At 46.1% G+C, this 14,535-nt stretch overlaps 1 protein-coding gene across 1 annotated transcript in view; it reads right to left on the bottom strand.

Annotated features, from left to right (window-relative positions):
- Positions 1-1,074: 1,074 nt before the first annotated feature.
- Positions 1,075-14,535, bottom strand: part of L3MBTL2 (L3MBTL histone methyl-lysine binding protein 2) — a 344,052-nt gene continuing 330,591 nt past the window's right edge. Inside the window, exon 17 of the mRNA XM_085601042.1 lies at positions 1,075-5,032. Within this exon, the coding sequence (XP_085457168.1) occupies positions 4,626-5,032 (407 nt within the window). The 3' untranslated portion in view covers positions 1,075-4,625. The remainder of the gene's footprint in view (positions 5,033-14,535) is intronic.

Genomic DNA, 14,535 nt, shown 5'->3' on the forward strand with positions numbered 1-14,535 from the left:
GTGTGATGGTGTGTAGTAGTGTAAGAAAGCCAGTTTAGAGTTTTCAGTAAGCTGGCAGCTTTGATCAGCTCCGTAGATCCCTTTGTGGCATTTGTTATGGTCACAGTCCACTAAGCTGGTTACCTCAAAGTGTTGTCCATTCTCAGATTTTGTTTATGTTTAGGGTCATGAGCAGGATTAGGTTGGAGGGAGATAAGGCAGCATGTTGGGGTGAATTTTGTTACATGCACCCTTCATGGAATTATAAGCAAAAGATGCCAATAAGCAATCATAGCATGTAGTTAGTTTGGACCGGCTGTGGTGGATTAAATTAGACACAGATTTCTTCAGTTATTCAATGCCTGTCCAGTTGGGGGTGTGCGGTTTGTTTGCTGTGGACTGGTATAGTACTGTGTGATATCCATGGCCTGTAGCAGTTCTGTCTTGAGTGAGTGTAAGAGGGCCAAGCAACACAAGGAGATTATCATGCAGCCTGTTTCAACTACAACCAACTACTGTCAGCTGCACAGCCGCTACGTGTTATAGTATTAGCATTAGAGGGGGTTAGGTGGGGCATGTACGTGTTTTTCATTAGAGTACCATAACCAGACTACACACAGGTCAGCGCTTCAGAACTTACCTGGACAAAGAAAGTTGTTTGTGTGTTTGCAAATGTGTAGTGTGCTATTCAGGCTGTACATATCCGTGGACAGTAGTTGTACTTGAAGTGAATATTCTGGGTTTTATCCCAGGGTTATGGGTTGGTGTAATTATCTTGGAGAGAGCTAAATGACGGCCTACCTTTGAGTTGTCAAAATCGAAGAACTGTGATGTTTGACTAGGAGGTTTCTTCTACTCCCTCCTGTGCCACTCGAACCCCGGTACCTAGAACCAGTATCAAGGTGACAGGGTACAATTCACTGGGAATAGCACTGTGTTTGGATGTTGGTAATTAAGTTTCTATTTCATTGCTCTAGTTATCTCAACCCCCTACATGGAAAGAGACATTAATGCAATGTTTGTGGCCATAACAGTGGAGACACAGACGTAAAAATACAGATCCACACTGCTAACAAAAAATACAAGAGAAGTAAGCACAGCTCACAAAGTAAGTATTTACTTTCCTCTATATTTAGTGACTCTGAACATAAAAATATATACAACATTTTAACTCAACGGTACAATTTAGCAAATTCTGGGAAAATGTTAGTTAGTTCTCGGTTCTTTCTAAGCCTAGAGAAACAGTATTGTAGGTAGATCCTGCTCTTGTCTTCAGATTAGGAGTCTTCATGTCAGTCTACAAAGATTTGAGTAACATACAAACATAAAAACTAAACCGCTCCTGGAGTCACTCAACTTGATTATAAGTGTGGCACTGAACCAAAGGAAATCAATACCAGCTTGCAGCTTTTGTCACTGCTGATTGGCAGCCCTTCCAGACACCCACAACACACTTTAGAAGTGGTGGTCGGTTGGAAATTTTGGGAATGTAGCCGACAACTTGCAGCCAAAGCTTTTTAACCAAACACTAGTCTTGGCAACGAGACTTCAACTGAAGCAAAAGATGATGACCCTGCCCTTTCTTCTGTCCAGACCACAAGCCTCATCACTCCTGGATTGAGGAACACTGGGCAATGCACTCAAGTGCACTCTTCTCAGACAACGGAAGTACAGGGTGAAAGCAGCCTCTGGATTCAGCTAGTGGAAAGAGAATCACTCTTCAAGTCTCTGGTCTCACCAGCAGGCTTTAAAATGTAAACAAACTCGGTCCTCTCTATCAGCTCTCAGGCATGATTCAGCTCAGGAGAAACCAAAAAACATACTCTCTTGAAGTAACTATGTAAACTACTCTCCATTTTCACAGACATGAACCTAGCATCACCAGGTGCCTGGACACACAGTCTGTCTGACCTCTAAATCGATGCAATGCTATAATTCTCCACAAGCTTTCTTTTGCCAACCTAAACGTTTTACATACCTTGTACATCTCACCCATCAGCTAATATAAAACCTGCTCTTCAGCCATCGTCTGGGGAGTAGTGGGCACAGGAACCTTGAAGGGAGGCCCCACGTAAATACTTGGCAGATCTCAGAAAGAGGAACATGCTTCTGAAAAAAATCACAGAAGCTGCCATAGTTCTGGTGAAGTAGTTAGACGCTCCTTCAGAGAAGAAGCCCTTTATGTGCCACCAGATGAGTGACACAAGATTATTTAATGTCAGGTGGAGACCCTTAACATTTCCACCACAGCTGATGGGTGTAAGTGGTGTCCTTGGTGGGGTCAAAACAATAACAACAAATCAAACCATGCTGCTCTTATTGAGATTATGCACCGTTTGTAAGTGTTAAAAGCTCTGAGAAAGAAAACAAAGACAATATTTTAGTTTATACAAATAACTGAAATGTTAATCAATGTACTGAAAAACCATGCACAGTACAGAAGCAGACCCAATCCAGTTCTGGGACACGGGCGAGCAAGGGTAGAAACCATTTTTTTGTTTTTTTTGGTGAGACTCACCAAGGAAATGGTTCTCCCAAGTGAGGGCAACCAGTGTTCAATTTAGCAATGAACAGCAGGCAGGTATATAGAAGCAGTCTGTGAGAATTCTGTGCCTTGAATAGGTCAGGTAATCATGTAACAACCCCTGAAGAGGTGTCGAGGGCAGTAAAAATAAATGCACAGCTGATGCGTCTAAATTTCATACAGCTTTGTGGATTAGTGGAAGGGCAAGAGACTTGTCTCTGTGCTGCTCCCCAGCAGTCAATAAGGGGACAGGGCACCTCCAAGAGTCTTCAAGAGTCAACAGCCAAACTGGAGTTGAATCAGAAGACATTAACTGAGATGACTCTTATCTTAGGGTTGAGTGGAATCTCTTCTGCTACACGAGAAAAGGTTCAGAGTATGAAGTGGCATGTTCTTTGCAGAGTATCCTCAATCTGCAGCAGTTTCTCCTTGTCATTGGGAGGCAAGTGCTGTCCTCAAACACCCCCCCCCCTGCAGCATGGTTCTGTTGCCAAGTATCTGTAATGTCACTATCTTTAGAAAAGACAAGACCCAGAGGGAGAAAGTTGTATAGACAACAGTCCAGTAACTATGCCACAGACACATATGCTTAAGGCTAACACAGTATCACTTTCTGTTCTTGCTTACCATATTCGGGGCTTAAGGGCAGAAGATCTCCAAAAGGGAAGGGACATTATATTATAGACAACTAGGGACGAAGAAGGTCCATTTAAAAAAGATCAAAACTTAGCTTTGTCAAGCTCGGGAAGTAAATATTCCAGCAATACAATGGAAAGACCCAGCAAGGAATCAACATCAGCATTGATTGCTGGAGACCCAGGACCTTCAAGACATGACTGGACCTCATAAGAGGTGTGAAATCTGCAGCCAAGGTCCTCGTCTGAGCATTGTTGATATTACCTGTAACTACAATCATGTCAAGCATGGGAGATGTAATCTCCAGACGCTGTTCTGACAAGTTACCCAGTATCGGATTCCATGGTCTTACGACTGTGTGCAACCTAGGTGAACGTCTGCTGCCTGTTCTCTTTGCCCTATGGTAATTCTACAGTGATGTCCAGAGATCCCTTGGTAAGCTGCCTCTGGAAGCAGCTCCTTCCCTGGAGAAAATGTCAGAGGAAGCAATTAAACATTTTCTGACAAAAGTGGAAGGAGCAAATGCTCCAGGTAATTGAAGTTTAGATTGCCCTGTCTCGGAAATAACTTAATTTCCTGAAAGGGAAGTTCCTCTAAACATATACAAGGGATGGGGAGGACATTTAATGTCAGGCACCCTGACATTTGCATAGCTCTATCCCCTGCCCCACGGCCTCGCAGTGGCATCAGCCTGTCAGAAAACAGTTCAAATTCACTACATGCAAAGTTAGCCACAGCACTTGCGGGCTCAGTTCGCCAGGTGCAGGCTTCAGAATGTAGTCACGTTTGTTTTATGAGGCACACCAGACAAATGCAAAGTAAGAGTTTGCAGCACAAGACATGCTCTAACAGATAAAAAGGTTATTTTAAAACAACATGAGGGGAAACAGAAATCAAGCAATTGGTGACAATTTCTTACAACTCACAACAATAACGCAAATAGTGGGGTCAATAGTTGTGCAGGGGAGAGCACTGAAAGAGGAAGGCACGCTGGCAGAGAGAAGAATGCACATTTTCTGGTCTGGCAAAAAGGTGGCATAGGTCCTACTATAGCTGGGGTGCTGCAGGATGCAAAAGTAATGAGACTACGTGGAATAAAATATGTGCAATTTATCCGAGATCAAAAGGGTGGTAGAGAGTTCCACCACGGGCATCCATAATGTGTCTGGAAAGACGCAATGGCGGTGCTCTCCATCCCCCCCTCCACAAACTCTGCCTGGCTATGTGTGGCCACCGTGATCAGCTCAACAATCCTGCTCAATGGTGTCCTGCAAAGGGCCCATCTTTTCTTTGAGACAAGGAGGTACATTGAGAATCAGCATCCTATCCTCCACATAAGAGGGCATTTTCATGGGCAGTGATGCACCACAGGAGTTTCAGTTCTCCTCCTGCCAGCAGGAGGCATCAGCCCAGGTGCACTGGCCGTAGCATGGCACTGCATATGTGCTAGTCCTCCTCTTTGATATCCTGTATTGAAAAAGTTCGATTAAGGTGACTGTTGATTGTCATCAGGAGAAGAATTGTTTCCAGTCGAAGAGCAGTCAACTGCAGGAGACTGGTGGTCGGTAGTCAGAACCTGGGGGTCATCAGCGGTTATATGGAGCTTTGAGGAAGGAACTTCGTGGTCAGCAGCTGAAATATCAGCGCCATCTGGAGGCTGGTGGTCACAAGATGGATTCTCAGTAGGACTCCTTTGAGGCTCTAGATTACCCGCAGACGCATTGGTAATTGTCTCAGTTGAGGAAATATTAGTCTCTGGAGCCATGGCATCAGTTTCATTGGCCTTATGATCAGCCAAAGCAGCATCAAAAGCAGGAAGCTGGGAATCACCAGCACAATCTTGAGGTTCCATTATTTCTGACGGGCTCCGCAACTGATCTTTCTCACCAACAGCTAAAATGAAGAAAGTAAGAGTTAGAAAACACAAATGCACAACCTAAAATCTCACAAAGGTCACAAGTGAGAAGACACTTACCAGTTGACATCACTGCACAATCGATGCAATGGAAAGATTTCCACAGATATAGGTTACTTACCTGTAGCAAGTTTGCAGCTTAAAGCCATCCTAGGCTATACACAGATCTTTTCTGATATTATATAGAATTACATTCTCATACTGCACCTAATTCCGCAATCTAGTGTTGACCTTTAATAAAATCGTTAAATTGTAGGCATCAAAAAACAGAGGCAGCTGTAACAAAGATCTGAACCCTACAACAGCACATAACTTAGATGCCATTTCAGACTGACTGACTGAGGGTATTTATAGAGCGCACTTATGCCGAGGCGTCTTAGCGCTGGGTAGTATGAACCGGGAACCGCCCTATGATTAGATTTGTATGAAGAGCCAGGTTTTTATGCTTTTCCTAGAAGGGGTGCAAGAGGACTGGAGTCGCATTTGAATGGGGAGGGAGTTCCATAATATGGCTGCTAGAAATGAAAAGTGTTTACCTGGCCATCTTACTCTTTTTATCCTTGGCAGAAGAACTAGTCCGGTGTCCATGGATCTCACGCAACGCCGTGGGATGTAGCGGGGGAACAAAGATTGCATGTCTAGCGCCCCTCCTCCATAGAGGGCTTTATGCACTAGGCAGAGGGCTTTAAACTCCACCCAACGTCTCACAGGAAGCCAGTGAAGTTGTTTTATGCTGGCCGAAGTGGAATGATGCTTGGGTGACCCATGCAGTGCTCACGCTGCTGCATCTTGCAGTGACTGAAGCTTATTGAGCTGTTTAACCCCAGCGCCCAAGTAGAAGGCATTACAGTAATCTATCCACAATAGAATTAGCGCTCCTACCAACGTTTTTCTCAAGGGGAACGGAATAAATGGAAGAATCTTACGCAATACCTTCAACGTGAAGAAGCTGGCTGAGGCCACTTGGTTTATTTGGGGGGCACATGTTAGATCTTTATCAATTAGGCACGTTATAGCTTCAGTGGACCACCATAGTTGGCTCCAGATTGAGGATTTCTGGCCAAATTCCAAGATCTCGTTTTTTTCTGTATTAAGTTTCAGGAAATTTGTGTTCATCCACGACATCAGCGAGGAGAGACAGTTGCAGAACCGTTCAGCTAACATGTCGCCATATTGCGTGACAGACACCACTAGCTGCGTGTCGTCAGCATAAGACACAAGCACCAAGCCATGACTTTTGATAAGTCTGGTAAGCGGGGCCACGTAAATGTTGAACATAGTTGGAGACAGGGCTGAGTCCTGAGGGACTCCACCCGGGAGATTGAACCGTTCCAACCTAAATCCCTCCCAGTGTATTATTTGGTCCCTGGAGGAAAAAAAAGATGTTAACAGGGCCAGAGCCTTGCCTCTGACCAAAAACGGCCTGCAGCCTGCTTACTAATACCGCATGATTTACGATATCAAAAGCTGCCGTGAGGTCTAAGAATATCAAGGCCGCCCTACCATCCCTGTCCATCACCCTACGAATCTCCTCTGTAGCCATGATCAGAGCTGATTCTGTAGAATGCCGAGCTCTAAAACCATGCTGGGAGTATTCAAGAATGTTATTAGCATCTAGATAGGCCGTCAACTCCAGGTTTATGGCTTTCCCCAAGATTTTGGAGGGTAGATGTAGACAGGAGATCGGGCGGTAGTTTTTAGCCTCAAGGGGCTCCAACAAGGGTTTTTTAGGATGGGTCGGATACAGGCCATTTTCCAGCCCAAAGGGAAAATGCCTGAACTGATGACCAGATTTAATAGAGGGGACAGCAGTGTGCAGACATCCTCCAATGCTAGATGTAAAATATGTGGGGGACAAGTGTCAAGTGGGGACCCGGACTTGGTTTGCGACAGTTAGTCAGCCACTTGCTCTTCGTTTAGGATGGAAAATTGACTTAGGCTATACTGTAGGGACTGCTCATCCTGTACCTCTAGATGGTTCGTTCTATTAGCTTCTGATGAATTCAAAAGTTCCTCATAAACCAATTGGACCTTATTCTGGAAAAAGACCGCAAGATTGTCAACGAAGGTTTGATCTGGGACACAGATGGTGTCTCGAGGGCAGCGCGACAGGGCTGTTACTGTTTTTAACAGTTCTTTTGAGGAATTTATAGATTCCTGGATTTTAGAGTTAAAGTAGGCTGTCTTGGCCAATACTATTGCCCCCTTATATTCTTTTAAAGCTGAGCAGTAATCTATCTTATGCACTAAACTATAAGTAGCTCTCCAAATGCGTTCCTGATGTCCGCATTTGATTTTGATTTGTTTAAGCTCCACTGAGTACCAAGGAGAGGATACAAGTCTTCTCCTAGCCTTCTTGGTCACTTCCGGTGCCAACAGATTTTCTGCTTGATTAATCCAGTTATTGAAGTCAGTTGCTGCCTCATTAGGATCTGAGCTAAAGGTAGGTTTCTCCTTCAAGGCAGCAATCAGTTCTTGTTGAGATATTTTCTTCCAAGGACGTAGTTTGATCAGAGGTAGTCTATTCCTACGACACGTTAGTGTTAGAGATATTAATGGTAAAATAGACAGCATAATGATCTGACCAGAGAAGGGGACGTGAACTATTCACTTCAATAAGGCCGTTCGTTGTAAAGATGCCATATAATGTATGGCCTGTCAGATATGTAGGCTCCCGAACAATCTGAGTCAGCCCAAAGCTGGCTAGATTGTCAGTCAGACTTATTGTGTCTGAATTAATAACGGCATCTAAATGAAAATTGAAATCACCTAGCACCGTAAAAGAGTCAGTATTAAAACAAGACTCCATACTGGTCTGGAGGGAGGTGATAAAGGAGGATCTCGGCCCTGGTGGTCTGTAAATCAGAATCCCCTGGAAAAACTTGTGATTGTTAAATTTGACGCTCAAGAGCATAGCTTCAGCGTCCAATAAGGGTTCTGGTACAAATCTCACCTTATAACCGGCTCGACAGAATAAGGCAATCCCCACCCCCCCTTACCCCAACCCGGTCTGTATTAACACCAAAGTAATCTGCCGGGACTACATCGTTCCAGTCAGGATTGCTTGAGTCATTGACCCACGTTTCTGTTCCCTAAATCGTTTGTGTTTAATCATTGATCTGGCATTGATCAAAACACGGTACAAAAGGGGGTGGTGATGGACGGAGCATCAGAACCAATCAAACACTCACACCCAGTCAACAGATCTGGGTTTGATCCATCACCGTTCTTTAGCCCACTCTGCCACCCCAGTTCAGACATGGCCATATGCAAATCAGTCTGACCCTGTGCCTCATGGGAACAGTCCAGCACGAACTGCCAAGCCATGCCTTCCCTGGACCGGAAACAAGCTTCCTATGACCGGTTTCTGACCAAAACACACCAGATGAGTTTAGAGTTCATCGCGAAGGTGTTTTGCGGTTGGACATTAGGTAAGGGAGCCGATCCATCCTGAGAGACATAATGCTGTGCGTTATCAGACTGTCTAGCTTCCCTAGGACTGTTCGTATCGGATATACCCGAGTTCAGAGTCATAAGTCCGCACCGATTACAGTAACTAGGAGAGTTGTTTTTGTGCTCCAATTCTAGTTTAAAGTCTGAACACTCACCAGGATTGAGGCTCATAACATGGTTTCTTGAATAGGCCAGCCTCGAAAATTGGGCAGGGGTTGTGGTGCTGGTCACGCTCCGGGTGCAGACGTGAGCAGATCGGCTTGCCTTTGGCGCGCAGCTGGCGCGCCCGCTGCACGGTCGCTGCATCTGGTGTTTTGTTACCGGTGGGAAAAGTGGCCGGACGACAAACTAGACCGCTGATAGCCACGCGGGTCCGCTCTGACAGACGGGCACCGCAATCAGCGAGAAACAGTCTAAAAAGGTATGCTAACACTTTCAATATTTAAAATTACATACACCTTCAATTTTTAAATTTTTAAAAAGCAATTAAACTCCGCGTTCTAATCAACACTGAACAGACTACCATTTCAGGCTGCATTTTCACCAGAAGTAATGTAAAGGGTCAGGTATTAAGTACAATTTGATAAAAATGCTATAATATAGAAGGAAAATGCTACTTACCTAGTATGCATCTGTTCTTGGCTTATGCAGTAGTAGCTTCAAATGCTTTAGCATAGATCGCCATCTGGTGTTCGGTCCGGATGTTTGCACTTTGTTTTTGTTCAAAGAAGTCTTTTAGTCACGAGGTAGGCGACTCCTCCTTTCGGTGATAGTGCGCATGGGCATCGGCTCCATCCCCAGATTGTTTTGTTGTAAGGGTGATGATGGAGTTAGTAAGAGTAGAAAGAGATGTCCATGTATATTGTATCTAAGTAAGATGATACTGCAATAGACAAAGGTACCCTGGGAGGCGGGTGGGCGCATATGAATCTATAGCTGTATATGCGAACAACAGATGCATACTGAGTAAGTAGCATTTTCCGTTCAAGGCATATGAGCTGTAGATCATATGCTTTAGCATAGACTATACAGCAGTTACCTCCCAAGCGGTGGCTCACCTGTGTCTGTGGTTTGAAATAGTGTTCTTAAAACGGCCTGACCCACACAAGCTTGTTGTTTTGCTAACACATCTACATAATAGTGCATGGTGAATGTGTGTGGCGTAGACCATGTTGCTGCTTTGCAGATGTCATCTAAGGGTATGTTCCCTAAGAATGCCAAGGAAGCCCCTAGTTTGCGTGTAGAGTGCTCCCGGGGCGGAGGGGGGGTTGAGCAAAAAATACAGGTAGCTCAACAGACTGGTTGAGATGAAATGCAGAAACGACTTTGAGTAGAAATTTGGTATAAGTCCTAAGAACCACTTTATTTTTATGAGTTCGTAAAAATGGTTCTTGTATAGTTAGTGCCTGGAGCTCACCAACTCTTCTGAGAGATGTGATGGCTATAAGAAAGGCTACTTACCAAGTGAGAAATTGTAGTTCACATTTGTGCAGAGGTTCAAATGGTGGGCCCATGAGTCTTGTAAGTACTATATTAACCCCTTCGCTGCCAGGCCTTTTCCCCCTCCTGTGCCACGCCTTTTTTGGCTATTTGGGGTAGTGCGCGCTGAGGCCCCTGTAACGTTTGACCACATAAGGTATCCACGCCAAATTTGCGTCCTTTTCTTCCAACATCATGGGGATTCTAAAGGTACTCTGGGTTTGTGGATTCCCCTGGAGGGGTCACAGAAATGAGCCAAAATACAGCAAAATTTAGGTTTTTTGGGGGAAAAATGGGCTGCAAATGAAAACATCTGGGTTTTCCCTGCAAATGTTATCAAAAAAGGGTTAGTGGGGCTGAAATCACCATTTTCCCAGCTTTTAGGGGCTACCAGACTTTTGTCAGAAACCCAACATTTTTTACACAGTTTTGGCATTTTTCTGGGACATAGCCTATTTTTGCTATTTTTTGTGCTTTCGACCTCCTTCCAGTTAATGGTAGAAATGGGTACAAAAGCAATAATGGATCCTGGAAAGCTATACATTTTAGAGAAGCAGACAAAATTCTGAACTCAGCAAGGGGTCATTTGTGTAGATCCATCAAGGTTTCTTTATAGAAACTAACAGTTAAATATAGGATAAATTGAGAATTTGTTGAAATATAAAAGCCTTGTGTGTCAACGTTTTCACCTGTAACTTCTAATTATGACAGCTCTTTGAAAGCAATATACCGTTACATCCGCTGGACATTACTGGTTGTGGGGATATATAGGACTTGTAGGTTCACCAAGAACCCGACGAACCCAGAGTCAAAAACTGAGCAGCAACTTGCAATGGTTTTTAGGTCTCGCCTGACCCAGTGCATGCGCTGGTCTGGCGAGACTTATTGAGAGGGCTCCAAAAAGTGCTACCAGGCCAGCCTAGAGCTACAGTGCATGTGCGCGGGCGCCGTGCTTTACCACGATTACTTTCACCTCGCCCGTGGCGGGTCCTTAGGCCTCCCACACGAGTGAGGCACCGTTTTTATCGGGAGACCCGTGGGAACACTGGGTGGTAGGAAATTTGTGTCAGCCCGGTGATGCCAGAACTTTCCCACACAAAAATGTGTGAAAAAGGTGATTTTTTTCAGCTAACTTTGAGGTTTGCAGGGCAATCTGGGTAAAGAAACGTTGGGGGATCCACTCAAGCCAAACCTCCCTGGAATCCCCCGGGTGTCTAGTTTTCAGAAATGTGTGGGTTTGGTAGGTTTCCCTAGGTGGCCGCCGAGCACCGTGCCAAAAAACCAAGTGACCCCCCCTTGCAAAACCAGGTCGTTTTGAGATCGGCAATTTTCATGTCGCTCACTACATTGTGGGCCCTTGCCTGTCGCGGGTACTTGGGCCTCCCACACGAGTGAGGCACCGTTTTTATCGGGAGACTCGGGGGAACGCTGGGTGGTAGGAAATTTGTGTCAGCCCGGTGATGCCACAACTTTCCCACACAAAAATGTGTGAAAAGGGTGATTTTTTCAGCTAAATTTGAGGTTTGCAGGGCATTCTGGGTAAGGAAACGTTGGGGGATCCACGCAAGCCATACCTCCCTGTAATCCCCCGGGTGTCTAGTTTTCAGAAATGTGTGGGTTTGGTAGGTTTCCCTAGATGGCCGCCAAGCCCGGGGCCAAAAACTCATGGGACCCCCTTTGCAAAACCAGGTTGTTTTGTGATAGGTAATTTTGATGTCTCCTCAATAGGTTTTGGGCCCTTGCCTGACGCGGGCACTAGGCCTACCCATGCAAGTGAGGTACCATTTTTCTCGGAAGACTTTGGGGAACGCGGGGTGGGTGGAATTTTGTGGACCCACGCAGATTCCAGAGCTTTCCACCACAGAAATATGATGAAATTGTGTTATTTTGGACACATTTTTATGTTTGCAATGGATTCTGGGTAACAGAACCTGGTGAGAGCCAGTCAAGTCACCCCATCCTGGATTCCCCTCGGTGTCTAGTTTTAAAAAATGTACAGGTTTGCTAGGTTTGCCTACGTGTCAACTGCGCTAGGGCCCAAAATCCACAGGTATGCACATTGGTAAAAAAAAGTCGGAGCCCAGTGGGCTTTGACGCCCATGGGGGGGAATCGGGAAAGGGGGTTTCATCCCGATATGCCCCTAAAGGGGCAGAAAGACTGTGGCTATTTTTTGTGGGGGTGGGGGCATTGGTATGACCATTTTGGGCAGCCCCCACGCATAAAAAAAGCCTGCGTACTCGCTGGCGCCTAGTGGGCTTGCTGCCCCCCCAGGGGGCAGATCAGGGGCCACTGCCACCATCTGCCCTCCCGGGGGGGCAGAAAGACTGGAATTTCTCTGGGGGTGGGGTGGGGGTATTGTCATGCCCATCTTGGGGAGCCCCTAACTCTACACTAATAAAACAAAAAAATCAATGGTTTCTAGTGCGCTTTCTGTGCCCCCCAGGGGGAGCCAGATTGTGGGCTACAGCTCCCATTTGCCTCCTGGGGGGCAGAAAGACTCATTTTTTTGGGGGGGGGGGAGGGGCATTGGCGTGCCCGTTTCGGGCAGCCCACACCCTAAAAACAATTGCGCAAAAAAAATCCCTGGTGGATAGTGGGCTTTCTGCCCCTCTGGGGGGGAGGGGAGGGGTATGGGCAGATTGGGAGCTGCTGCCCCATCTGGGGGGCAGAAAGGCTGTAATGGTGGCGGGGGGGGGGGTATTGGCGTGCCCGTTTCGGGCAGCCCCCGCCCTTATTTTTACTTTCTAAAAAAATCCCTGGTGTCTAGTGGGCTTTCTGCCCCCCCGAAGGGGCAGATTAGGGGCCAATGCCCCATCTCCCCCCCGGGGGGTAGAAAGGCTGTAATAATTGGGGGGTGGGGGCATGGGCCTGCCCGTCTCGGCAAGCCCCCACCCTAAAAAAAAATAAAAACAAATCCCTAGTGTTTAGTGGGCTTTCTGCCGCCCAGGGGGGGGCAAAAAGACTCAATGGTGCCAAAGTCATCGGGGGGGAGCAAAGGCTCTTGCCCAAGGGGCCGCTCCCCCCTCCCTGGTGTCAAGTGGGTGGATCCCTGCTTGAGATAGCCCCCTGAGCACGTAGAAAGTGAAACTGAAATGAGCCTCTTGGCTCATTTCAGTTGCAGTTTCACTGTAATGACGTCGGCGCGACCTGCGCGCCGATCGTCATTACACGGAAAGCAGGGGGGTGGGCCTCGGGAGCTGGGGAAGCTCTTCCCCAGCTCCCGAGGTTATTTTGAATTAAAAGGTAATCCCTCTGGTGCCCACACCAGAGGGATTTCCCAGGGAATGCCTCATGACGAGCTGGACTCGTCATGGGCACACGAGAACTGTGTGCCATGACGAGTCCAGCTCGTCATGGGCATTCAAGGGGTTAAGACTCCACATTGGAGCCGGTGAAAGTCTAGGAGGGATGATTCTTTTAAGTCCTTCCATAAATGCCTTGATAGCGGGCACACAAAACAAATGTTGTCTGTTTTGTGGGTATGCGGCTATTGGGCAAGAGCCTTTGCTCCCCCCGATGACTTTGGCTATTGCAGCAAGATGTAACCGTATATTTGTATAGGCTAAATGACAACGCTGTAGGTGTAGTAGGTAGCAAATGATGTTTTGGATTAAAACATCTAGTGGATTGATTTGATTGTGCAGTAAATTACAAATCGTTTTCACTTTGCAGCGTAGCATACTCTAGTGGTAGGTCGTCTAGCCTCTTTAATGACGTTCATGCAGTCTGGAGGGAGATCAAGGTAGCCAAACTCTATGATTTCAGGTGCCAGATCGCAAGGTTGAGTTGACTGGGATCTGGATGTCTTATCTCTCAATGGTTCTGAGTGAGAAGCTTGGGGGAAAGGTGCAGTTTTTGGTGAGAAACTACTGATAGTTCCAATAGGGTTGTGAACCAGGGTTGTCGAGCCCATGTGGGAGTAATTAGTATCATTGTGAGGGACTGTTGCTTGAGCTTCCGAACCACTATTGGAATTAGTGGGAGAGGTGGAAAAGCGTAAGCAAATCTGCCTGACCAATTCATCCATAGCGCATTGCCTTTGGATGATGGGTGTGGATACCTGGACGCGAAGATTGGGCATTTTGCCTTGAGGTATGTTGCGAACAGATCTATTTCTGGATAGCCCCACATTTGAAAGAATGATCAGAACTTGAGAATGTAGTTCCCATTCGTGGATCTGTTGTTGACGACTCAGCATAACTGCGATTTGGTGGTTTACCCCTGGGAGGTGTTCTGCAAGGAGATATATCTTTTGAGGTATGGCCCATTTCCATATGCTTTGAGCTAGGCGTGAAAGTTGTATAGACTGTGTCCCTCTCTGTTTTTGTATGTAGTACATTGCTGTCATATTGTCTGTACAGACTAAGACAGCTTTGCCTACCAGATATAGTTGACAAGCTTTCAATGCCAGAAAAATCGCTAGCATCTCTAGGTAGTTTATGTGAAGTTGTTTCTTTTGTAAGGTCCATGTGCCCTGAACAGTGTGTTTTTGAAGATGAGCTTCCCAACCATTGAGTGATGCGTCCGCTGTTATCTGTGGAACCGGGT

The sequence above is a fragment of the Triturus cristatus genome, chromosome 4_2, assembly GCF_964204655.1.
Source record: "Triturus cristatus chromosome 4_2, aTriCri1.1, whole genome shotgun sequence".
Classification (NCBI taxonomy): Eukaryota; Metazoa; Chordata; class Amphibia; order Caudata; family Salamandridae; genus Triturus; species Triturus cristatus.